Source organism: Corvus moneduloides, chromosome 13, assembly GCF_009650955.1.
Source record: "Corvus moneduloides isolate bCorMon1 chromosome 13, bCorMon1.pri, whole genome shotgun sequence".
Lineage (NCBI taxonomy): Eukaryota > Metazoa > Chordata > Aves > Passeriformes > Corvidae > Corvus > Corvus moneduloides.
In genome coordinates, this window is record NC_045488.1 from 7058811 (window position 1) to 7084606 (window position 25796).

Below are 25796 nucleotides of genomic sequence, written 5' to 3' on the forward strand. Positions count from 1 at the left end.
CTCAATGTTTCTGAGCAGCTTAGTTACAGACTACTTGGTCTTAAGCAATTAGAGCTGTTGCTGTTTCATACTCTTAATAGAGCTTGTTGTCAGGCATGATTCCAATCATCTCAGTGTTCAGCTCCTGTCTCCGATAGCATTTGCCACACATCGCTGACAATTTTGCAGTTATCAGTATCAAGGCATCCAGAGATCACTAACACTGAGACACAATGAAGACACCCCCCCCCCCGCCTTTCCCAGGGTTATAAATGTGAATTAGCTCTGTTCACTTAACCTCACTCTTGCACACAGACTCACTAATAAGAGCAGCAGCTTGTACGAGGGTGGTAACAGCCACCCACGGGAGAGGGGAAGCTGTGTTGTACACTGGCCCATGCAGAACTCTCCTAGATACTGCAGAAATAACCCTTTAATGGGATCCATTTAGAAAAAAAAAAATTATGAAGACTTGCCTGAGAAAACCTTTGTTGCAGCTTTGGGCTTCCCCATGTCAAAATTCAGAAAGGGTTAAGCTGAGCCTTGTCCTTGCCTCACACAGCCTCAGCTGCAATCACCTTCATCAAACTCAGCTCTTCAGCTCTTACTTAGGTAATAATTCCCCCGCGATTTTTGGTCATTTGCTCATCTTCCACTTGAGACCTCATCAGAAAGGTAAGTACCCCAGCGATTGCAGCCTCTGCCTTTTGTTCTGTGCCATCCTCACTCCTGCAGCCTGTGCTAAGAGCAGCCTGTCCTGCTTAGCCAGCATTAGGCTGGGGCTCACCTTGAACGGTCTTATGCCTTCCTACACAAACCGGCTTTGCTGCTCAACAGCTGACTCAAGGCTGACAGCATTTTGTTGGGTATTTTGAATTAGACTGAGGTTTACTTTACTGGCAGGACATAATTTAAAAGGCAGAGATGGAACAGCAGCTGCCTCTTGTCTGCAGCACTGAATTACTCTTAGACTGTTCCTGAAGAGATGAAGACATCAAGGCAGAGGAATCATGTGGTACGTGGCAGAGGAGAGAGGCAGAGCTAATCCCTGCACAGGGTGCTGGACCAGTCTGTCCTGTAGCTGCTCCAGAGCCCAGGAGCATCTGCTCTCCATAACCAGGAGGAAAACAGTCCTCTGAGAACTGCTAAAATGGATCACACAGGTGCTCTCACATGCACCTCACTCCAAAATGCAATACCCCTCTCCCATTGCTGCTATAAATGTAACACACAGCACAGGGGTTTCAAGAACATGTTTAATGATGGCAGTTTCTACTGAAACACATGAAGTCCATTCAAACGCAACCAATTTTTTCTTAAAAAGAAGCTTTGGTCACAATGACAAATTCTTTTATAAAAAAAAAAACTTCAAAGCAATTGCACAAAACTGAACACATGGTCCTGATACCTCCTGACACACAAACTGCAGCAGCAGAAACTCATCTAACAAGGAAAAATCTTTAACAAAAACCACAGCCTACCACCCTGCAGAGATTATACCATGTACATGGAATTAGAGGGAACAGTTATAAACAAAGTGTTTGAGTTAATTAGTGTCTATGTGTTCAAGCTTCATTAGTGCCTGTAAACTCCTACACGTAAATTTGGCCTTAAGATAAACACTAGGGGATTACAAAGTCAGTGTGCTAAACAAGTTTTTGCAGTCATCTCTGCAACTTCCAGGGAACAGAAGGGGAGAAAATGCAAATACAAAGCTATCTGTGTACTTAGTTCTGCAGGTAAGCATGGCACACTGACTTCTGGCTTCTCAAGTGTAATCTCTGGTGACAGGGTTGTGCCTGGAGCAAAGCAGCTGCAATTCTGTGCAGGGTTTTCCCTCCACATGCACAAAGGAAAAGCCTCTGACTCACACACTCTGTTTGCCTCAGCCAGGAGTCGGTGTATTCTGTAAGCAGTAAGTGAGCTACAGGCAGACAGCTGTAATAACATTTCTGTTTTCATTTTCTGTAACAAAAAATATGCCTTTAAAAATGCTCTTGAACAAAGCAAGTTTGACTATGCAACACAAACTAGCAGCAGAGACTAAAACATGTTACAGTCACAATCAGATTAAATCTGCAGTGTGAGATACACGGAACATTAAGGTAAAAAACTCATGTAGTGGTTAATGGCTATTTCTTCTCTGATGAACTCCTTCAACTACCTGAACCAAACAGTTCAAATTATTAAAACTATGTTTTAAACTGATTTCTACTATTAAAAAAATATTCATATATATATACTATTAGATGAGTCACATCAAGTGCTCTTAAAATCTTAACTAAATATAGCTATAGAATATTTAACCAGACACCTTAAATCACATACAGCAAGTTCTGTAGAGGTAAACATTGCCTCACATTTGCAACAGCAACTGAGTATCAGAAAGAGCATTCCAATTATTTTCATGACCATGAGCAACTGGTCAGGTTGACCCTTTATTTCCACCAAGCAGCTGCTGTTTTCCTATAAGCACTTTTTAGCTTACGGCACACAGTTTGGGACCTCCCCGAGGAGCCAGGAAATCCCAGCTGCCACTGAGCACCTCCATCTTCAACATCTTAAATACCTGGTCCCTGTCCACCACTGAGATTTGGCCATGTTGTGAAAACAGTGGGATTTTTTTTTTTATTTATTTTTTTTAGCTACAAGCAAGGGGAGCAGAAGGCCTTTGCCAGCCTAACTCAACAAGTGACCTGAAGGTGCTGGAAAAACTGATATCAAGAACCGACTTGCCCTCAGAAGGGAGAAGTGCCCTTCATGCATCTTTTCTTCTCATCTCTCTCCTACATAACTTGGTCTTGCCTTTCTTTTGTGCAAAGAGATGGTTTCACTCCCTGTCCCCCACTCTGAGAGTGCCTGATGCTCAGTTGAATGAGCGTGGCAGGACAGTGGACATGAATATGTTGCCATGGTGCCTGCACAGACAGGGCAGCCACCTCACCCTGTCCCCTCCTTCCACAAACACCAACAGAAGCTTTTAACCTCCCTTTCTCCTCTCAGCATCGCCACTTCTCTGACTTCAAAAGGGCTTGGTCTGCCCAAGAAGTTCAATTCCCAGCCTTCAAAGTCTTGCAGCCCTGAAGAAACTCAGTATTTCCTTCTGAAGCATCCAGCCTAGAGTCTGAAACCTGCTTTACCGAGGTGGGGAAAGAGCTCCAGACCTTACCTCAACCTGCAGCACCGTTCCACTCTCTGCTCTGGTTCCTACCAGCAAGAACAACCTGCCCAGCCCATCCTCACCTCGCAGCTGACATGTCAAATATTGCTTGGTAACAGTGGCACAGAATGACTCAAACTATTCCATGAATGAAAATAACAGAGCATTTTATATTGCCTTGATGACTAATATTAACACAACAGTCTGCTTTGGGATTTTTCCATGCAGGCTGAGCTGGCTGTCTGCAAAGCCTTTGCTGAGTCACAGCTAGGGAAAGCAAGCTGTGGTATGGCAGCTGCTGGGATGAATGCACAAGGCTGCTGGAAAGGAAAAAAATTCCCCTTCACCTCCTTTTACTGACTGAAGGGCCAAGGGGAACCACACAGAACTGGCGCAGGTCATGACATCATGACAAAGCAGTTTGGTTTTCTCAACAAACCTCAAATCTCAACAGGGCTTTAAAAAAAAAGATAAAAATCCCAAAAGTGGCAGCCTCCTGCAAGGCTGGTGCTTGGCCAGAAACTGCAGTCTCCTTGAGGGATTGCAAGGCTGGGAGAGGGTCAAGCAAACAGTGGGACAATCCTAAAACAATTGGAAAATATGTGTTCCCCAAGAAAAGCAAGGTTCCAGCCAGCTTAAAAACCCAAAATAGAAGGTGTTAAGGAGGGCAGTAAACAGTAAGGTCTGAACTTCATCTGTGGTTACTCTAAAGGAAAACCACAAAGTAGAGAAACTAACCCAGTTAGGTTTGCCCTTTCTACCGCTGGCCCGGCTGCCTGGATGCCTGTGGTCTCCCAAACCCGACCTTTCCAGATGCAGCAATCTAATTCCCACAGTTGTCATCCCACAGCTCTGACCTCTGCAGCACAAAGCACAGCAGGGAGCAACGGGTAAAAATGTGTCCTTGGGTTAAATGAGCTTTGTCAAGCAGGTAGTAAGGGAAAATTTCCAGTTTGACAGAGAATAAGATCACTTACATGAAGCTTCCATGAAAAATAAGACATGGTCTCTCTGCAATCCAATCATTCCACATGAGGACTTACTTTGCTTAGAAAAAGGTAATATAGATGAATTGTAGACAAGTTACAGTCAGCACAGAACAGTACAAAACACTGGTTTTACTCCCAGTGGAAGGGCAGAAAATTACAAAAATATATCTTCTTTAATCCAAGATTGTTGTAGTTTAGAGCATGTCTGATTCTTCCTATTTCCCTGTGGTCTCACTTACTGAAGTTGGTCTGATCAGAGCTCCTTGGGACAATGAGAGTGTCATAGTGAAAACTTAGTGCAATTGTTGTTAAAAAAAAAAAAAAAATCAGTAGCAAGTCAAGAAAATTTCCTACATGAGTCAATGTCCCAACCCCTTCCCACCCAAAACCCTACACCAAACAGTGTGGCATTTCAGCATGGCTTACATTTTTACCATCTTAAAGTCCTAAGTCACCTCTGTAAGGCCCAAAAATACTTCCTGATTTTTTTTTAAACACATGATCTGTTTAACAATGACCAAAGTTTAACAGTGACTGAGGTGTTGAATTAGGATTTCAGAAAATAAGTCCTTGGGGCAGCTCAGTTTAATTTTCCTTGTCTTCCTCCTTCTGCAAAACTTATTTAGACCGTAAGGAGCTGCACCTTGTCATGCTTTGGTGACACTACAGCCCTCCTAAAGCAAGAGAGCCGCGTTTGCAAAGAGGAACTTTGGCCATTCCAACGCAGGAGTCGGGACACCAGGGAACCAAATGGTGCTGTTTTAGTCAGAAGATCCACAGCCTGCTGTACAAACAGCACCTCGAGGAGGTGAGGCTTGGTTTGGTTGTAATGCTGCAGAGATGAAAGCCTCCCTTTCACAGTTATGGGTTCAGCAGGTCCCTCGACAGCAGAATGACATCTTGCAGGGCACCGACGCTCCACGGAGCTGCTTTACCTGGAAAGCAGAAGAATTAGTACAGCTGGAGATTTGCAATTAAAGAGCTCACAGGCAGAGATGAGAACCCACGTGCAAAGTGGAAAAAAAAATCCCAACGGCCACAGAGGAAAAGGCAGCATCATTCACTGGGATTGCCACCAGTCCCCTCCAGCAGCTCACGTATCTGGTGGCACCGATGGGATGTTAGTGCCATGCCAGGAGAAGAGATACCAAGGGAAGACAAAAGCAGAATTAGATGAGACAAAGCCCAGATGCTGGAAGATCCTGTGGCCAGTCACTGTGCAGAGCAGAGAAGGGAATGTGCACACGGAGGCACATGGAACCCATTCTGGACCTCACAGCTTTTTCACCCCTTACCCATCAACACACATGGACCATCCTCCTTGCTATGGATGCTCCTCCTGACACCCTACTGCCTTAACTGCTTCAGGGTTAAAAAACAATCTTAATAGGAACTTACTACACTCCAGGAAAGCGGTGAGAGCCCTCCGGTAGGACTGCAGAGCAGCAGAACAGGGTGTGCTCTGCAACAGCTGTTACAGCAGCATCAGGGACCAACTGGCCTTCAAAACCCAGCAAAAATTGCTTTTTGACTATCTCTTTTTCTCCCCTGCTGTGAAACCTCTGGGAAATCCTTAACAGCAGCACCAAAGCTTTGGCAATTTGTTGTATTTATAGTCAGCTGCTGCCTGTGTTGGTGATTTGCACCCCCTTCAGATGAGGATAAATGATACCCCTCCATTTACACACAACTTGTCACCGCTGCCTGCTGGGGAAAAAAAATAAGCTGCTATAAACCCCAGTACAATTCACCTGGCATCATCCAGAATTGCCTGCAGCTTTCACTGGAAAAAAAATCCATTAGACCTGCTCCCTTGAGAGTGAACACCTCGCAGTAACAAACGGAACAATTCCATGCTCCATTCAGAGCTGCACAGGCAGTCAGGATCTGGAAAGGATGTAGTCCTAGAGAAGACACCAACAGTGTAACCCGTATTTTACAGACTCCCAAGACTCAAGTACATCAAAGGCTGAACCCTGCAACTGTGCTGAAGATGTCTCTATCCAATTCAATGCTATCAGTGCCTGAAAAAGGGATGAATCCAGAATCCAGCCCTTACATGTGGTGCATCTTTCCTCTAAAACATCCTGCACTCTCTCAAAAGCCCTTTAGACCCACGATGGTTGAATAAATATTCCTGTCCTCTTCCCTCAGCTTGCCACTGCTCCTTACACATAAATCTTTCTCCTTTCAAGAGCACTTTGGAAGATGCATTCCTAAACTGCTTCTGCGTTCTGCTGCTGCTGCTGTTAGAGGGAAAAATGACAATCCACAGGGAAAACAAACTGAGGAATTTTACTCAGCCGACAGGAAGGACAGAGGCTTCAATCTGCCCCAAGAAAAACTTTCTATCAGTATTTATTTAGGAGCCTGACATCAGGACTAGCATTTAAATTCCAAGCTCCTTCCCCAGCTCTGGGCTGTCACATGGCACATATCGCCCTGGACAGTTGTGAAATTCCCCCAGCTGGGCTCAGCAAGCGAAGCAAAAGCAGAACTTGCTGCCTCCAACAGCTGCAAGTCAGCAGGGAGAGGAGTCACTGCTGATATCCCAGATTACTGAAGCGCTTTCAAAGCCTTTCATGTACAAGGTGCCACAGAATTTATTCAGAACTTGTTTTTGGTTTCCTATTGAAGCTGACAAGAAATCCCCCAATGAGCTACACTAGAGTTAATAAGCTTAACAAGCTAACAATTTTATTTACCTTTTCAGAAACTGGTTCTCTTTGCAGCTGTTTTAATCTCTTTTCTCTTATTACACAAAACAAGCAGAGTGTTCTGTGGTGGGGGATGGACAGCAGTTTGTTGGGGACATTTGCCTGTAACCTATTTTACTTCACTGCTCTCTACTCGAGTATCACTCAGTGCCAAATGATGAATCAAAGGCTTAGCTCCATCACGGAGATCACAGAACCCGTGCAAATTCTCCTTGCCTTCTTGAAAGAAAGTTCTGAAGGAGCAAAGAGGAGAGGGAAATCTTCAAATCAAGATCTATTTATGGGATGAGAAAGAGCACATTTGGAGGATGGGATTTAGCTTTCCACTAACTCATTTTTGAAGATGTGCAGCAAATCCCATCATAAAACTTGAAAAAACATCTGACATCTGGGAAATTATGACCAATACAGTTCATATGGTTCAGGAATCAACTGGACAAGGATGCTTTTCGGCCTCCAGCACAGATTGAATTGGTTATCACGAAACAAACACTCTTTCCATTGCTCAGTTTGCTTTCTTTGTGTAGCTCTATAATAATTTCAGAACAATTCCTGAACTTTTTATCCAAATGCCTCTCTCAATACTAGAGTAAATACATACAGAAACATACATATTAAACCAGTGGTTTCCATGAAGCTTTTTAAGGAGGTGTCAATGTCCAAGTGATCTGGCACCTTTACTCTGCGACAATCTTTGATTTATACTTTCCCCCTCTTGGCACACAGAAATTGTGCCTGCAGGATTAGAGAGGCCATTGACAGAGCTGCTTCCCTGCTGCTGGAATGAGGTTGCAAAGAGGGGATCTGATCCAGCACACATTCGACAGAGGCAGCAGTGGGTGGCTTTTATATGCACATAAAGGGCTGTGTTTGGGTAAGATTTTGAAGTGGTCTCATTAGTCTGCCTTACTGGAGGAAGGTGGTTATTTCTTGTTGCTCCACTGCCCAAAGGAATCTGGGGGAGGGGAGGGGGGGGGGGGAGGATCTACCGGGAGCTAAAACCTTAAAGCCTCCTGAAAAAAAAAAAAAAAGGAAAAAATAGCAACAACCTTCACCCAACAGTCCAATTTACACTCTCTGCTGTTCTTTGATGCCTCATGTAAGACTGGAAACAAATCTGCACAAGGACAAAGCACTAAAGGAAAGAAAATTAACTGCACAAGAACAATTGGAGAGGTAAATGTGGCTTCTCCCCTGTTGCTGCTCCACACCAACTGCCTTTTAATTAGGGAGCTATTTGCATTACACAGGGAGAGACCACAGAATCTCAATTACTCCCCCAAACACAGATGCAAGTGAAAGCATAGGTCTTTCAGCAATGGGAGGGGATCTCAAACAAACCAGCCCAGAGCCTCCCACACCATGAATGCCAGTTTGGGGGTAGGGGAGGACTGGGGCAGGCACCCCAACAGAAGACCTGTTAAAAGTTTGTTCCCTGACTCACTGTGGGCAAGTCTGAGCTGCCCTTTCTGCAGCTCTATCCCTCTCCTCCCATCTGAACACAAGCACCTACAAAGAACCTCCTGATTAGTTTAATGGGATTGTCAATGGTCAAACTCAGCAACAAACTCAAAAACAAATCTGCAAAGAAGTCTCTTTACTGGAGACAGGATTTGTGAACTGTTTGGGATATACTCTCCAAGCTGCACAAAAAACCAGAGAGCTTGACACCTTTTACAGCAAATGTATCCCCAAAGAAGCTTTCCCAAAATCAGCACTGCTAAGGGGCTGCCTGTAAGATGATCTCCCCCTCTAAAGGGAGTAGCTCTGTTTGAGCTAAATAAAAGTATGCCTGAAACAGCAAGGACTGCAGAAAATGTGGAATTTAATAGCTGTTGCACTGTGGCAGAAAGGAGGAATTCCCACAGCTGAAAAGAGGACTGGGTGGCCAAGAACAGGGAGCCAGGATGAGCCGATACCTTCGGTGATAGCAGCGGAGTGCCTGCTCCAGGGAAGCAATGTCAGATAACACAAACACACCTCTCAAGAGACAAATGGTTTCCAGAAAGCTCTCTTTGTTCATCCAGTATTTTACTATTAGACATCTTGTCCTGAAGCACTGCCATGATTGAGATTCTTCTGTTCTCACTCTTTGGGAAAAAACCCCTCTGATCCCATTTCCAAAAGTTCACAGAGAAAGTAGGAGTTAAAAGGAAAAGGGTGGGAGATGTTGGCTATCTGAGCAGGTCATGGTGACTCAGATCTCTGCACTCTGGGTTTAACAAAGCTCGATCCCAAAGTACAAACTGTACAAGCTGAAATTATTAGAGCAAACACAGGGCAGCTACAGGGAACAGCAAAAGTCAGGTAAGGACTGATAGGAGTCTTCCAAATCAAGAACTAGTTGTTTACACATAAAGGCTTGACTCACACCCTTCATTGTTTCATGGCTCCCAACTATTTCCTGATTTTCACAGAGAACTAATGCAGTGATTTTGGAAACAACCAATGGAGCATACGGTGGTGCGTGGTTCAGATGTTGGCACGCATGTGCTCAGAGCAGATGTGGTGTTCCCCCTTTTCCAAAGCCAGGAGATGGGCAGTGTGAGTAAAGTCCGTAAAATCTCCAGTTAGAAGTTCTCAAGATCTGCATTTTTATAATTAGGAGAGCTTACTTCAGCCAAAGTAGGACAGATTTTAGAGTAGGCCTTGCTTGGATGAGAACACAACTCGAATAGTGTGGATGGCTTGATGCAAATAAAAATAAGAGATGCAGATACCCTGATGCCATAAATCAACAAGCAGCATCTCTGTGTGCTGAATTGTTGCCATAAATCTTCAGGCCAAGAATAGGCACCCGAAGTTTTGGGTTGTCACACCACTTCCATCTCAAAAAGACAAACATATTTAAGGAAAGTTCGTTGCTAAGGGATAAGTGCTAACAGCATCAGTGAGGGCCCACAGTCCTCTCTGTGTCACAGACCAACACGGGAGCACGCTGCTACAAATCTCGTGCAGATTCATTCTCCTTTCTCTCCCAGGCTCATAGCAACGGCAGTGCCTGGGAAAGCAGCCCTGGATCCACGACCCTTGATCCACAGCCCTCCATCCACTGCGAGCACACAGAACAACTGCCAGCAGCTGCCCGAGAGGGGAAGTTCAGTCTGTCAAACCCTGTCAGCTATTTGGGACACGTGTATCCCGTTGTGCTGCTCTGCAGGGGAAAGAGGAGGGCAGACAGCCCGGGGGCAGTGACAGGGTTATTGCAGGAGCAGGGGAGGACAGAGCCGTTCGTGCTGGGAACAGGCCAAGGGGCTGCAAAGGAAAGGGATAATGCTTGGGGCAAAGAGGGAGACTGTGACTGCCGCATCCCTGCCAAGTTAGCACAGCAGAGAAATAAAGGAGCTGTCTCGATTAACAAGAGCTCAGTGAGCAAGTCTAACTGGATGGATGGCAGCAGTACCTGTATTTCACATCAAACACTGTTGAATCTTCATCCTCGTCGTCTTCTTCGTTCAGAGGAGCCATTTCTACCCGCTCGGCCGGGGTGGTGATTATGTCGTACTTCCTGGTCTTCTTAATCCTCTTGCCAGACCTGAAACACAGAGGTGGGAAAGATTGTCTTTATACAGTATTCCTTGGAGAGGCTGGAGCTGTTCCCACCAGCTCTGACTCTGATTCAGACCCTCCCAAGAGGAACACTGCAGAACCAGCCTCCGTCCCCTCCTGCTGCCTTTCCAAGGCCACCGTTTGTGCCTGTCTGTGGAGCAGTTTCTCGTCAGCTGCAATCCAGATCAACGTCAGTCTTTCCACTGCTGACAAACCCGAGATGCTCTGGCACACAGGGCAGGCACACGAACGCTGCAGCCACCACATCCTCCTGCTGCCACACTCAATAAGTGAGACATGGGCTTAATCAGCTGAAGCAGCCACTGGTTTAGTGAACATGTTCAGATGAGAAAGCACAGGTTAAGCCCTGCTGAGCCACGGGAATGTTCTAGGCAGGATTAGGAGCAAGGAGGTGATGATGTCTGGGTACAAATAGCCTGCTCTCTTTCCCAACCAGGCCAAGCTCAGGATTCCCACAGCAACAACCTTGAGTCTCATCTGAGCAGTTTCAGGCTCCATGCTGTGTAGGTGCTATGAAAAATAGTCAGCCATCATTCAAAGCTAACAGTACCTACCACCCCTCCTCCCACAGACACCAGCCTCACCTTCCTTTGGAAATGGAGATGCTCACACACCTGCACATCCCACAGTTTTGGGAGATCTATTTTCTAACACTTTCAATTAACAAACACTTGGTGTGTGGCTTTTCAACTTATTCTCTGCCTCTAGCTTGAACTGCATGGGTCCTTTTTTTTAATTTCACCTACTGCTTTCATGCAGACTAGGAAGGTCACACTGCTCATGCATGAATGCATTTTTGTGATTATACATTCAAGAAGGTGTTGTGTACCCAGCCAGCCTTCGGGGAGAAAAGTGGGTGGTTTTGGTTAACAAAATGCAGAATTTTCCCCTTCGCCTTTTATAAAATAAAACTCGCACCTGCCAAGCATGAGAAGGGAGCTAGTGCAGGCACAAGCAAGCAGCCCTAATTTCTGGTAATCACAGCTAGTGCTCTGAGCAGTCAGCACAAGCAAGCAGCCCTAATTTCTGGTAATCACAGCTAGTGCTCTGAGCAGTCAGCACGTCACGAGTGTACTCTCACCAACAAGAAGCCTTGCCCTGGCATGTCATGCGAGCTGTGCTGGATTCGAAAGCACAAATTTTGCCTCAAGATGTCTTTAAAAGAGTTACACAGCCACAGGAACTGGGGTGTGAGCATTGCAAAGACATTGGGACTCAAGCCCTGAGTGTGCATCTCTACCACAATGGTCCCTTCCAAGCTTAAAGTTAAGGAAATTTAAATCAATGATGAGCTCTGATGTGGAAATCTCAGTACCTCTGCCAAGCACTGCTTTTGGGCAGTAGTCCAAGGCTGAACAAACAGGTCCCAGCCCTTGGGATGAAGCAGTTTGCATTTCCTCCCTGTTCTGAAGGCTGAGGTTGCATCAGGAGTGAGGAGAAAGTCACCTCCTGGTCTAATCTTTAGAGCGATCTGTGCTGCTGTGTCACGCAGAGCACAGGGTGGTTTGTTCTGTTGAAACAAGCAATTTTATATCCAGGGCAGCAGGACTCTTAACCCAAACACTTGAAAATCCTTTTGAAACCACTTCTCTGTTACTCTGCTTCCCTGCTAAAACCTAGCAGCAAAGTGATCCAGGGAGGTCTCCTCTTGCAAGTAATGCATTGTTTTTACAAGAAATATTTACTCATGCTGGGAAGCCTAAATATAGACCAAGACTAACCTGTCAGAATTAACCAAGCACAGCTTTACCACTTTGCACTCCCATACAGGCTACAAGGGGTTTCCATAGATTCCTCTTAAGATCCTACCCGAGTATCAGGCCCACTTTACTGAGACCCATCCTCCCTCATTTCCTCCATTACAAAACATAACTTATTCCACAGACTTCATCTTAAAACAGTTAATAAAGGAGTGGTTGAAGAAATTACTGAAGAACAGATATTTTTAGAAAGGGGAAACTAGAATCCTTTTGCCTTCAGCCATTCATTAATCAGTCTATTTGGGCTACACTTTCAAGAGGACCTGGAGAAAAACTCACTGTACAGTGACCTATTAATCCCCACAACCTCACTTAATGATGGTGCTCATCCAGGATAGGGAGAAAGCTCATTTTGCTGCTGGTTTTTGGCTAAGCTGCTACAACCAGTTTGCCATTGATAAGGCAAAAAGGTCTTTCCTTGCCACCTCTTTCTCAATCCATTCCACCCCAGATTATCTAGCTAATTTGTCATTAATCTGCTTTCCAGCTGTCCGTTTTCTCATTTGCTCATTTGAACAACTCCCTCAGGCTTCATAAACACCAGAAGAATTACCCCAGCTAACTTTGCAGGAAAGCCTTGGGAGTTTCCCCACATGCACACATAATAAGGCTGCCTGTCAGGAAACTGTTTCACATTAAAACTCCTGAACCTCAGTGGGATCCTTGTAACCATCAGCAACAACAGCACAAAAATTAAAAACCATTTTACTCAGCAGGTGGGACCAGGCAACAGAGTCAGCGGAGCAGCACAGGGCAGGAACTACAGAATACAAATGTTTCATGAACTTTGGAGACCTCCTGGACAGGATCAGGACACACGAGACCTCATGGGCAAACAGACCATCTCCTTTCCAGACACATTCATTCTGTGGGGGTTTTTAAAAGCAAACAAGAAGCATGCTGGAAGCTGTGGTCAGAGTGTGGCCCTAGCACAATGACAATGCACTCCTCAAGTGGTTCAGCCAGGGTAGAAGTGGTTCTGGGTAGTTTAGCAGAGAAAACCATCTTCTACTTAACAAAATCCTGTTGCTCCTAGTGATTCAGCCACCCCCTGTAATTAGGAGGGAGTGCTACAGCTCTTGCCCAGAATTCTGAGGAAAGAAAACCCAAATTAAGTGGAAACAGGGATATTAACCTTTGACTGCAGACCCAGTGCTGAGGCACCACACACCACAGCAGGGTCTGCCTGGTCCATCCGAAATCAGACGTGCATCCCTCTCCAGACTGCAGGGAAACACAACACACAGAGACAGAACGCTGACTTTGTGTCTGTACTTTGACCGGGGGCTATTTTGATCAAGCACCAGTCATATGCAGCACTTCATCCTCCTCTCTGAAGCATCATGTGGTGGGGTAAGTGCTCGAATCAACTCACTGGTTCATTGTACTATTTACGCCTCTAATCTATTTTAGTCCACAACCCTGACATTCAAGGATTATTCTTTTCCTGACCCAGAGAGAGAGGTCTCTGCATTTCTTACCTCCTGCTAAGAGGTGTAGAAGGAGGGGACCATCCCCTGGAAAAAAAAACCAAACCTCAAAAAACCCCTTATCCCCTCTAAGTAGGGTGCTTACTGGAAGTCTGATTAATCCAGTCCCTCCTAGAACTAAAGCAATGTTATACCTGGAATGGAATTAGGACCAGTTTATTTCCTGTTAATGGACTCACTTAACAGTTAAAAAAAAAAAAAATTATGAACTATAAACCTCAGGAAACTCCAGGCTTCCTACCAGCTGATGAATTAGATCAGCAATATCTCATTACTGTTGACCTCTCTGGGCATCTCTGCTCTCTGGATGGTGCTGAATACAGCAAAGTTGAAGCACTTAGCCAAGTCCTCACGTGCCTTCTGGAGATGGGGCATGTAGTGACAGGACAAGGAGGAATGGCTTCCAACTAAAAGACAGCAGGTTTGAATTAGATATTAGGAAGATATTCTCTAGTGTGAGGGTGGTGGCGAGGCCCTCGCACAGGTTGCCAAGAAAATCTGTGGCTGTGCCATCCCTGGAAGCGTTCCAGGCCAGGTGGGACGGCGCTTGGAGCAATCTGGTCTAGTGGAAGGTGTCCCCACCCATGCAGGGGGGTTGAAATGAGGAGATCTTTGAGGCCCCTTCCAGCCCCAACTGTGATTCCACGATTCCACAATCAATGGTGCTGCCTGCCCATGGCTTTCAACATAGGTCACAAATATGTTTTGGGGTTGGATGTTTGGTCGATTGTGTTGGTTTTTTTTTTCCCTCTCCAGTTAATGTAATTTAATCTGAGTTCTTCTTTCCTGTTGCTGGCAGAAGTCTTGTCTTTGCTGGAGTACTCTAACTGGTTATAACACAATTAATTTTAAATCAGTAAAACTCTCTGGGGTTAAGCCTTGGATGGCCCGAAGCAATTGTCCAGCTCACAGAACAAAGGGTCTTGTATCCTACGATCATATGCTTGAACCTCTCTCCTCAATCTCAGTCATTTATACCAGTTTTGCTATTACTGGAAAACTAAGCTAAAAATGGTATTTGAGGAAGAAATCAAAATTGAACAAGTGGAAAAATAACAAAGCAAGGAGATGCAAAATAAGCAGGTAGCTTCTCTCTAAAAATCTAGATATACAGCAGCTTTTCCACCCTGGATTCTGTTTGTTCAAGGGCAGGTCAAGACATGAAGCACACACTTATAGAGCAGACTTTTCTGCAAGTAAAGCTTTGGGTTGCTCTCAGCTGGCCCACTGGAACAAAAGCAACTTATCAGGTTTCCCTAGAAGGCACATGGTCTACCAGCACAGTTGGCCACATCAGAAAAATTGTGTTTCCTGTGAGCTGATCCCAAGAGTTGCATTGCAATGGAATGAACCGAGCTGCACCAGGAGAGAGAAACAGGGCAGAACACTGAGGTAAAAAGGCAAAATCCAAAACACAGATCAAAGAGTGAGTTCAGCCACACACAATCTGTTGCAAGACACTGGGTTTCTTAGTAATGCGAACTACCCAACTATTTGATTGAGAATAACATGGAATTTGGTTTGTTGTGGAAATGGTTTTGGGTTGGGGGCATGCAGAGCCCGCGGGTACAGGAAAGAAAGCAAACCCAGAACCAAGCTTGCAAAAAAGAATAAATAAATAAATACTATAGCAAATTAGACCTTGCCACATGCAGACAAATAGCCAAGTCTTGGCTGGCCTTCATAGACCCCAGCAGCCACAAAGAGAAAGGAAATTCAGACCACTTTGGGTGATACCACATTCTGAACTAGAGAACCATCAGATGAATTCAAAATATAACATTTCGAAAAGGAATGAAGAGGAATTTCTGAGTGTTGCCTTAAGAACTGAGCTGAAAACTGGAGAAATGTATCTATTCCTGCTCAAACAAAAAAGGAAAATAATATGAACAGAAAAATATGTAAAAATGAGATGTATATGAAAAATGTATAAAATATTAATCCAATGCCTGTGATGAGTATCTGGCCACTCATTGGTTTATTTCATCTTTACAACCCATAAATAAAAGGATAATTTACTTCCAGCAACCCAGAACAATTTCAAAGTGAAAGTTTAATCAAAGATCGGATTTCAGCAAAATCTCTTTAACAGGAATCCATGACTCTTCAGAAAAAAAAATAGCAATGTTTTTGACTAAGTGTGAACAAAGCTCTTATTCTGACGGAGAAAAGCTTTACATTTACTGAGAGTAAATCCTTTATCTCTTCTGCAACAGAATCTCCACTGATCTGTGTTGTCAGCTACGAGTGTGATGCTGTACAAACATACCTGTTGGTATTCTTGTCTCGTCTGCAACTGGGATAACTGTTTACAAACAAGTGCTCTGTCAGATAAAGAAACATACTCAGAAGCCAATAGCTTAATTTTCCGCTTCCCCAGCAGGTTCTACCAAAGATATACAAGACATCTCAGAGGGTTTTAACATATTATAACATATCTTTAATGCTGCATTAACTCTGATCAGCTGTATAATGACAACTTTGGCACGGGAGAATTAATCCATCTTTCCCAAGGTGACTTTAACCTGGACCTGTTTTTGCTGATAATGGTATAGGGAAGGCCTTTAAAGGTTATACGTTTGCCCTCTTTGGCTACAAATACTCAGCCTTACGCCAGGTCTCCTTGACACAAGATCTTGCTTTATAATCCGGAGAAACTGTGGCAAAGAAAATAAACTCTCCAAGATGACACAGAACTAGGAGTAGAAACTTAGCTCACAATGAAAAACCTTGGTTATAGACTTCCTAATTCTAGCTCATATAACCTCTACCATTTCTGCTGTTTGTCCGTGACAACATTGTACAGCTGCGAAGCAAATATATTGATTTAAAAAAAAAAAAAAATCTCTTCAATACTTTATTGGGCTCTCCCAAACCACCTCACTTTATGAGCACATTTATTTGCATTGCCTTTGCCAGCTGCTGCACACACTTAAGTAGAATACAGTTAAATGTCAATTTCTTCATAAAGTATCAGCCCTGATCATTTCGGTTTATAGACCATACTTTGGAATACTACCATCGAGAGCGCTGCCCTTCCTTCATGGAATTAGTTCAAAGCAGGAAAAGCAGAGCATTCAGCCATGCACAAAGGAGCTGCCTGAAGACAGAACAAGGAAGAATTTGCCAACTCCACTTGTTTAACTGCTTCTGTCACCTGAGCCATGGCTTCGCCTCCTCCCGATGCCGAGCGCCAGCTGTTCCCGTCTCTTTCCGGCTGCCCCTGCCCAGCAACCGGACACTGAGCCGTGACACTTCGCCATCTGGGCCTGCATCTCCAGCTGGCCTTTGTGTGTCTCCATGGTGAAGCACCCCATGGCTCCCTGGGCACCCATCCCAGTGACCCACCACCACCACCACCAGCCCCACGCATCCCCAAATGCTCCAGCGGAGTCTCACGCGTTTCGCTCCGTGCCCACTCCAGTCCCGGCGCCCACCGCGGACGCACGCAGCGGGTGTACCCCACGCTGGAAAATCCCACTTGGAACCCAACTCCTGCCCTGATTTCCTGCAGGAGCGGAGGAGGGCGCGGGTCTGCCAGGCCGGCAGCCCCGCACGGCTCCCCAGGGGCTGCTGGGCCAGCCACACACGCTTGGGGCCGGGCTTTGAATGCATCATTAGCGGGCAGGTCACGCTATTATTATATAATATATGATTATATATGATTATATATAAGATACGTATTATATATATAAATAATAAAATAATAAAACAGGAGGAGCTTCCCCCCTCCGGCCCTCCGGCCGGTGCCCCCCATCGCGGGTGTCCCCCCTTGCCCCGCCGGGTCCCGGGTTGCCACGGGCGGTCCCCACCTGAAGACGCGGAGCAGGAGGCAGGCGATGAGCGCGGCCGTGAGCGCGCAGGCCCCGATGACGGCGGCTTTGAGCGCGGAGAGGTCGCGGAGCATCCCAGGCACGGGGCTGAGCCGGGCCCCGCTGTGGTTGCCGGGGCCCGGCGCGGCGGGCGGGCGGCTGCCGTTGCCCGCCGGCGGCTCCAGGCTACCGCGGGCGGCGGGCGCGGCGGGCAGGAGCAGCGGCAGCAGCAGCGAGGCCGCGAGCAGCGGCAGCGGGGCGGCGGCGGGGCGCATCCTGCCCGCTCCGGCTGCTCCGGCTCCGGCCGCACCGAGCCCCGGAAGGCAGCGCCGGCCGGCCCGGCCCCCGCCCCCCCGAGAGGCACCGCCTCCCGCCGCCGCCGCCGCCGGGGCCCCGCGGCCGGGCACGGCCGGGGCCGGGGCCTCCGCAGCCTCCGCCCCCGGAGCTTCTCGCGGCTCCGCCGCTGCCGTGGGCCCCGCTGCTGCTGGGGCCGGCGCTGCTCCCTCGCTCAGCACGACCAGCTCTTATTAGAGAGGATCCAAGGGGGCTGCGATGGTGGGGAAGGGTCGAGAGGGGCCATAGGAGGAGCAGCTGAGGGCACTTGGTTGTTCAGCCTGGAGAAGAGGAGAGGGAGCGCAGAGTTCACCGCGGGCTGCAGCTTCCTCGGGACGGGCAGCTCCGAGCTCTGTGACCAGCGACAGGACCCGAGGGAACGGCTGGAGCTGGGTCACGGGAGGTGTAGGATGGATATTAGGAAAAGGTTTTTCACCCAGAGGGTGGTGAGCATCGGAACAGGCTCCCCAGAGCAGCGGTCACGGCACCGAGCCTGACAGAGCTTAAGCAGCATTTGCACAACCGTCTCAGGCATAGGGTGGGATGGTTGGGGTGTCCTGTGCAGGGCCAGGAGTTGGACTTCGATGATCGCAGTGGGTGCCCTCCATAAAGTTCTCTGTTTCTGTGATTCCGTGGCCACTTTTAATTGCAACACACAACATCGGCCCAGCTGCAAAATGATCACAGGGTTCACACTGCCATCAAATAGGGCACGGACCTCCCGAGCTGCTGGGTCAGCACAGCCCAGCTGCTACATCAACAATTCCTACATCAGATTTATGTCCTTTTGCCTTTCCACCGATCCCAAGGGCTCTGCTTCCAGGGTAATGTATTTACAGATATTTCACATCTTTAAAAATGTAAGATTCATGGAAATCACAGCCCTGGTCCAGCAAACCATCCTGGGGCACTGAGCATGTGAGTGGTGCCATCAGCCATGCCAGACAGGGAGCATAAATCATAGAATTATAGGAATCACAGAACATCCTGGGCTGGAAGGGAATCACAAAGATCATCCAACTCCTGGCCCTGCAGAGGACAGCCCCCAAAATCCCACCCTGTGCCTGAGAGCGTTTTCCAAATGCTGCTTGAGCTCTGGCAGGCTCAGTGCTGTGACCACTGCCCTGTTCCAGTGGTTGGCCACCCTCCTCTAGATCCTCCACCATCTTCATATCCCTCCTTTGAACACTCTCTAAAAGCTTTATATTCTTCTTACATTGTAGCACCCAAAACTGCACACAGTGTTCGAGGTGAGGAGTAAATGAGGGAGCAAAGTGTCTGTGCCACACTGCTGCCAAATACAACTTATTTTTGCTTTCCGTGTTCAGTATTGGCAAGAGCTTCATAGCTGCTAAATAATTGTATGTGGGGATAGGAGCACATTGGCACTGAAATGACGTGAAACAAAGAGGGGAAAGATGAAAGAGCTGATTTCTGTTCTATTAAACTCTGTACTTCAGGGCTGGCATGGCAAGGTATAATCTATAGAACGCATGACTAAGCTGTGCAGGAGATGACAGAGGTGTATTCCTGCAGGCAGTGTCCCACTCGAGAGGTGGCAGTGAAATAATGCCTGGTTCATTGGCCTCTCTGGCCAATTGGGATGCTGTATCAAATGCCACCCACTTGGTAATAAAAGCGTCCTCTGTGTTTTGCAGGAAGTTCTTTGGGATGAGGAAATTTTGACGTGGACACTGTGCAGAAGGCCCCCTAGACCGTCTGAATTGGGCATTGTTCCGGCTTTATTTTGTTGCTGACTTTTGTGCAGTTTCCTGGTTTCCAACATGGGGCCTCGGTTTATTTCTGTTCAGAAGAAAATAAAATAAATAAATCAGTAAAAATTCCATCTGGGCAGGAGGTCAGATTGGTGGTGTGGGCTATTTCCCAAACACTGGTGTGAGCGCTCCTTGCATGAGTTATTATTTGTAAACACTGACCCTGTTGCTGGCCCTGCCTGTTCTGAGATGTTTGCCAGCTGCTGCCTGGCCTCTGGCAGATCTCTCTGGCAGAGCAGTGCTTCCCCATAGGATGAGGGAAGACGTGTAAAGGACTTCCAAAACAAGAACCACCTCCCTCAGTTTGAGTGAATATATTGGAGGTGAAGAGCCATTAATGTGACAGTTTTGGAGAGCATAATTTTTATCAAGCGGCTTCAGGATTTCTTGGTTTGGTTTGGTTTGGCTTTTTTGTAGGTTTATTTTTTTTCTCCTCAGATGCTTTACTGATATTTCACATGTAATTTGCCTAATTTGGGAATCATTCCTGGGTCCTGGTCTGGAATGTGGGATTTCGCAACTCTGTTCTTCAATGACATCATGTGGTTTGTTCTGAACACAGCAGTAATAAATGAGAGCAAGGGGAGTTTACCAGCCCTTCTATAATAAACATTTAATCTGAACAGTCTTTTTTTGGGGATCTGAACTAATTTGTGGGGTTTAGATTTTTCCTAGTAAGTCTTGTTTTCCATGTATATAGGACAAAGGGTCCCACTTGGATAACAAGGAAGCTACATCTTGGTTTCATCTCCCCTTTAGCAGTGGCGGCTGTGAAAGCCAGTGCTCCCAAGAGCTTTGGTAGAAGAACACAACTTTGAGAAGTCAAGAGGAAATTCAGTCAGTGAAAAAGGCAGAAAGTATTTGGTTTCCCCTCTGATGAAGCTTGTGTTTCATTCCTGACACAAACACACTCCTGGAGGAGAAGGCTCTGCGGTCTGCAGGGCTCGGAGTTGGTGTAGCTTTTCTCCCTGCTGAGCTTTCTTCCCGTTTACACCTGTTTGGTGTTGGAGCTCTCAGAAGCAATTGCACTTTCTGTAGAAGAGTCTGTGCTGGCTAAATAGAAGGAGTGAGTGTGTTTCTGTATGCAATTGCTTCTGGGAATGGCAGGTTTCTGTATTTATGGATGCTTGTTGCAGGAGCAACCCTGTTTGTGAGGAAGGCTCTTCATGCACTGCTTAGCAATGCATATGAAGCTTGAGCTGCCCCTTCCTTTGTGCTCTCAGATGGCCTCCAGGCAGCACCCAGATGTATTTTTAGCTCTCAGAATAGGGAAGATTTGCAAGAAATTGTGCAGAGAAGAAATAAGCAAAGGAGTTGAAGCTGGCTCAGTCATCAGATTTAGGCAGGCTGGATTTGCAGAAATAAATGTTTCTGTGAGAGAAATGAAATGTGTACAAAATGAGGCAAACTACATTCCCAAGGATTTGTTGCAGAAGTAATACACCTTCTGGAAAAGACAAGGGTCCAGCAAAGAAGGAAATAAAATGGAACTGGTAAGATATCAGTGCTCCATGAGCACACCTCTGACATCTCAAAACCAAAAAGCCAGGCTACTAGCAGAGATACAAATTCAAGGAGCAATCACCTCTCCATCAGAGGGTGTTTGAGCTTGGATGTCAGACAAGAGAGCACAGGGTAATTGCAAGATTTAATCATTCTTCCAGTGACTTGATAGATAACCTCAACCAGCAGTGCAGTAAAACTGCAATGCCTCATCTATCACGAGTGGTCCAAGGGCTGCAAAGATGTCCTATTGCTAATTAAAGACCAGTGATGTAGAGAAACAGGAGCTTCAGATATACTTGGACAAGTCTTTGCACATTCCTAGTTAGCACATTACATTAGCCTGTTACTTCTATAACCCTCTAAACCATTTATGGCTTTTTACAGACATTAAAAGCCAGTGTTACTGCTGCAAAAGGCTTGTAATTTAAGTCTATGATAAGCAGCAGATTCCTTTAAATGAGGTTGGTACAGTCATTAAGCTGGGGTGCAGAGATTATCTCTTGAGCAGGTTCTACAATATTGCTAATACACATGACGTTGCAGTGCAGCAGTTAATCTAAAAAAAACAGGGAAAGGAAGGACAGCAGTAAACCACAAATCTTTGTTTAGTTTGGATAACAATAATCAAAGAACACAAAAGCCGATTATGATTTTGCCTCTCACTGCTTCACTGCCTATTCATGCAGTCTGTCCTGGCTGGCCTGCTGAAGTGCAACCTGAAGAAAGCTGACAAATAAGTCAAGCCTTTTTGTTTTTTTTTTTAAATAATTTTCAAATGGTGTCCTTAGACTGGTTTTCTTCATTTCAGCTGCATGAAATAAACTCATCGGGGTGGTAGTAGCTAATCTTGCAGCCTCAGATGGCTTTAGAGGTTCATTGATGATGGTAAAGTGATTGCCAAGTAGCAGGACTCCATCTAGAATTGCAAGTGACTGGGATATGAAATAAACAGAACTGGATTTAACCTCTACACTATCTCCCAGTCCAGCTGAACCATCGTCAGACATGGCACTTATTTTGTCATTGCAGGAAAATAAGTCAGACCAGCGCAAAGGGGAAATATCTGTGCTGTGATAATGTTTCTCATCCATCAGTACCTACTTACCCATGTCTTAGAAGTCCTGCACAGGCAGAAGAAGCAGGGAATCCACCTGAGCCCTTGTAGGATGCTGCTCTAACACATCGTGGCCATTGCCGCTGTGAGAGCAGCTCGGGATGTCTGTACAGCCCTCAGCAGCAGACATCCCTCTGGAGTGTGCAGCTGGTCTCCAGAATGGCTGAAGGGCCCAGAGGTGCCCTGTCACTCACCTGTCCATCCCATGTGGAGCATCTCACCCTGGCAGTGCCTCTGGAGGGGTGATGCACTCTCCCTGTCCCACACCCTGCCTGTGATTTGGGGCTGCTGCTCCTGGGTGCTCTTCTGTAAAGCATGAACAACCCCAAAGGGCTACAGAAGAGGGAGTTGTTGGGAGCCACACACCTGGCCAAACATCTGTTTGCAGCTCCCAGGAATCCCAAACCCAGCAGAACAGGGAGCAGGGATGAGGCAGACTTTGCGTCCTGGCTCTCCAACACATCCCCCTTGAAGCAGACTGTAATCATGGTTTAACTGAGCAGTGCCTGTAACTGTCATCCCAGCACCGGCCTTTTCCCTGGAATGACAGTGATCTTGAGTTGCCTGGAATAATTCTCTGTGTGAAGCAGCTCCCCTGGAAGCTGTGAGATTAAATCCTTGTGGCATCTTGTTACGGGGATCAGCTCATAGGGGATTATAGATGCACAAGTGGCACCCACTCTCTGGGGAAAGTAGGGAAACATCTGTTAACATCTGCAGCCAGGCTTCCAAATCCCCAGCGTGAAAACCACACCTAAGACCGTCTCATGGCAAGATAGATATTGGGGGAGGGCATCCCAAAAGGTGTGCTGACAGCAGGAAATCTGTGAGTTCTCACTATGGTCTGTTGCTTTCTAAAAGGGCTGAATCCTGTGGTTTGTTAGTGGAGTTTTTGTTTGGTTGTTTCTGTTGCGATTTCCAGAGAAGGATTTTTCTGTTTTTACCTTAGCATCATGAAGCCTTATCTTTGTGTGGCTGGAGGGTCTCTATGGATGAGTGAAGAAATAGTAGGATTATGACTTTACTAGTTCCAAAGATAAAAGATAAGCAATCAGGAAAGGAAGGATTATTTCTTAAATTGCTAAAAATTCGCTGTTGCTTGTTATCATCTATTTAATTCAAATATCAGAAAGACACCTGGGGTAGGAATCGAGCTGCTCAGAAGATTCAGGTATCTCATCACTGCGAGAAAACCTCACACCTACATCCCACTCCATTTAAAAAGCAAAGCAGAAAGGGAAAGTGTCTTGATAGTTCTCCAGTAGCAAACCTGTTTTTTTCAACTAAATTTTGACACAAGAGGAGTGGGTGTAAAATATATTTGTTTCCCTTCAAACCAACTAAATAAATGTCGCTTCCTACCACACAAATTGTCACTTAAACCTGCCTTTGTGAGCTGCAGTTTCTACCCATCTCTTCGTTTTGCTTTTAAAATATTTTCAGCATCACCCCAAATACAGCTGATGATTTTTGGAAGCAGCACTTCACATGAGGTTGGCTGTGAAGAATTTGCCTGGCATTAAACATCTGCTGTCAGTGCTGTTATCAGCAGAGTGCCACAAACCCTTCCTCACCTGTGGGATGCTAATAGGTTTACTGCAGTTCAGATGAAAGATGTCTAATCCATAAGCCTATCCTGTTTCTCCCAATTTTCTTCCCCCAACCCAAACACCTGTGAAAGAATGTGGTGTTTATGAAGTTGGAGTCTGATACCACTATTTGGAGCCAAACATAACATATAATCCTCCCTAAGGATACACTGGGGTTCTACCTATGAAAATTTGCTAATTTAGTCCCTCCTCCAACTCTTGTCTCTGCCAAATCTGCCATGCCTCTAAATCCTGAGCACCAAAAACCCTATGAGCCCTTCTCCTGAGCCAGATGTACTTACTGTCTTCCAGTGTACCATAAACTTCATTTCAAATCAAGCCCCTTAAAATTTCAGTCCTAAATTCAAATCCTTACTGGTAGAGTGAACCCTGTTAGAGCATGAAGCCTCACCCAGTGCAGGGAACAGCGTGCCCATTCTCTAGGAGAAGAGCTGATAAAAAAATCAACTCATTTGAATTCAGCTCAGAAAAATTTTCTGCTTTATGTCATGCTTCCTGCCACCAGAATGCAAAGCCTTTTTAATCAGACTAAACATTCTCCAAATCCCTGGGCAGTGGGTAATAATGTCTACTTCTACAGTGTACTTCAAAGCCTCTCTTCAAAGCCTTCACTACCTGCACAGCACCAAAATGACCTTTATTTCACAGAGAGATAAAGCCATGCTGGGCAGCAGTGCCAGCCAGGGGAGGATGCAGCGATGGCATGGGATGCTCTGCACATGGATCTGTATCAGCTTCAGTCAGTGGCAAAGTGGGAAGGGCCTGGAGGTCACAGAACAGTGAAATCATGCAGACAGCTTTTCCACAGGCAAGTGGGCTTTAGCTAATGCCAGGCAGAGTGGTGTGAACCGACAGGCAAATGTCATTCCTCTGCTCCCACCTACTCCAAATCCTTTAGCATTGGGTGCTCTGGAGCAATCTGGCATCAGGTTCTCTTGTCCCAATTCCCTGGCTGCACTCCTCCATCCTACCTATCCTCCAGAATGCCCTTCCCTGGCTGCTGGCACAGTGTCCTGAAGGGAGGGATGCCACAGCATGGCAGGGACACTTGCACAGAAGAGCTCCTCTAACTGGCTACATTTGCCCAGTTTCCCCAGGGCTTACAGATCAACGATTCATTTGCAGTTGAGAGTGTCCCTAGGAGTCCTGTCCCTGTCCTAGCCCCCTTCTCTTCCAACCAAGAGGTGCTGGGAGATGGGTTAAGGGAACTCAAGACTGCCTGCACACCGTGGCAGGTACCAAAGGCCTAAACCTTGTTTGGAATCTCTAGAATCCCTCCTTAAATCCAACCCCAAACACCTAAACCAAAGGAAAGGCAGTAGACTTCTTCACTTCTAAATTTTCACCTGCCAGCAGAGGAGCGAGCATAGATTTCAGGGAAATAGAGAGAGTTAGTTACGCTTCCCTGAATAATCCACTCTTGTCAATAGAGGTGGCTAATAGAGGCTCTGCCTGGGCATTTGGATGGAAATTAATGAATCAAGGAGACAAAGCCATGTGCAGTTTGCAGGCATGACACCAGCTCGGTGAAGGGAAACGATACATCGAGTTTTGTTAGAGAAGATTCTTGGTAGACATCTTTATTAAATGACCTGCCTCCCAGAAATGCTGAAGGACCCTTTGTTGTTTTTCTTCTGGCTCACTGTATTACATCTCTAGGGCTTCACATGGAGCATCTCCCCACACATTGCACTTTTTCGGCTTTTCACCCCGTGGTGTGATCCTAATGAGCATCACCTTTAAAGCCTATAGGCATCTGCAGAGATGAAACTTTCAGGCTGCTCAGGTCTCAGATTCACTGCACTGGGGAATTTTCACCCCAAGTTTCTAGTCTACCCAGATTCCTTTGCATTATCTTTCAGCTTACCCTGGTGTTTGTGATCCCTTTCAACTTCATGTCACTGTCTGAATGCGTGCCATCCTTTTGTTTAATCCTTCCTTAGAGTCATCAATAAAAATGTCAGTAAAGACCAAAGACCTG

General features: G+C 46.1%; 1 protein-coding gene across 1 annotated transcript; it reads right to left on the reverse strand.

The window, feature by feature from the left end:
• Positions 1–1217: 1217 nt before the first annotated feature.
• On the reverse strand, positions 1218–17772 carry FAM174B (family with sequence similarity 174 member B). Its single transcript, XM_032122847.1, has 3 exons — positions 17478–17772; positions 10249–10380; positions 1218–5063 (listed from the first exon to the last, which is right to left on the reverse strand). The coding sequence occupies exons 1-3, from the start codon at positions 17750–17752 to the stop codon at positions 5060–5062; spliced, it is 411 nt and encodes a 136-aa protein (XP_031978738.1). The 5' UTR covers positions 17753–17772; the 3' UTR covers positions 1218–5059.
• Positions 17773–25796: the final 8024 nt, after the last annotated feature.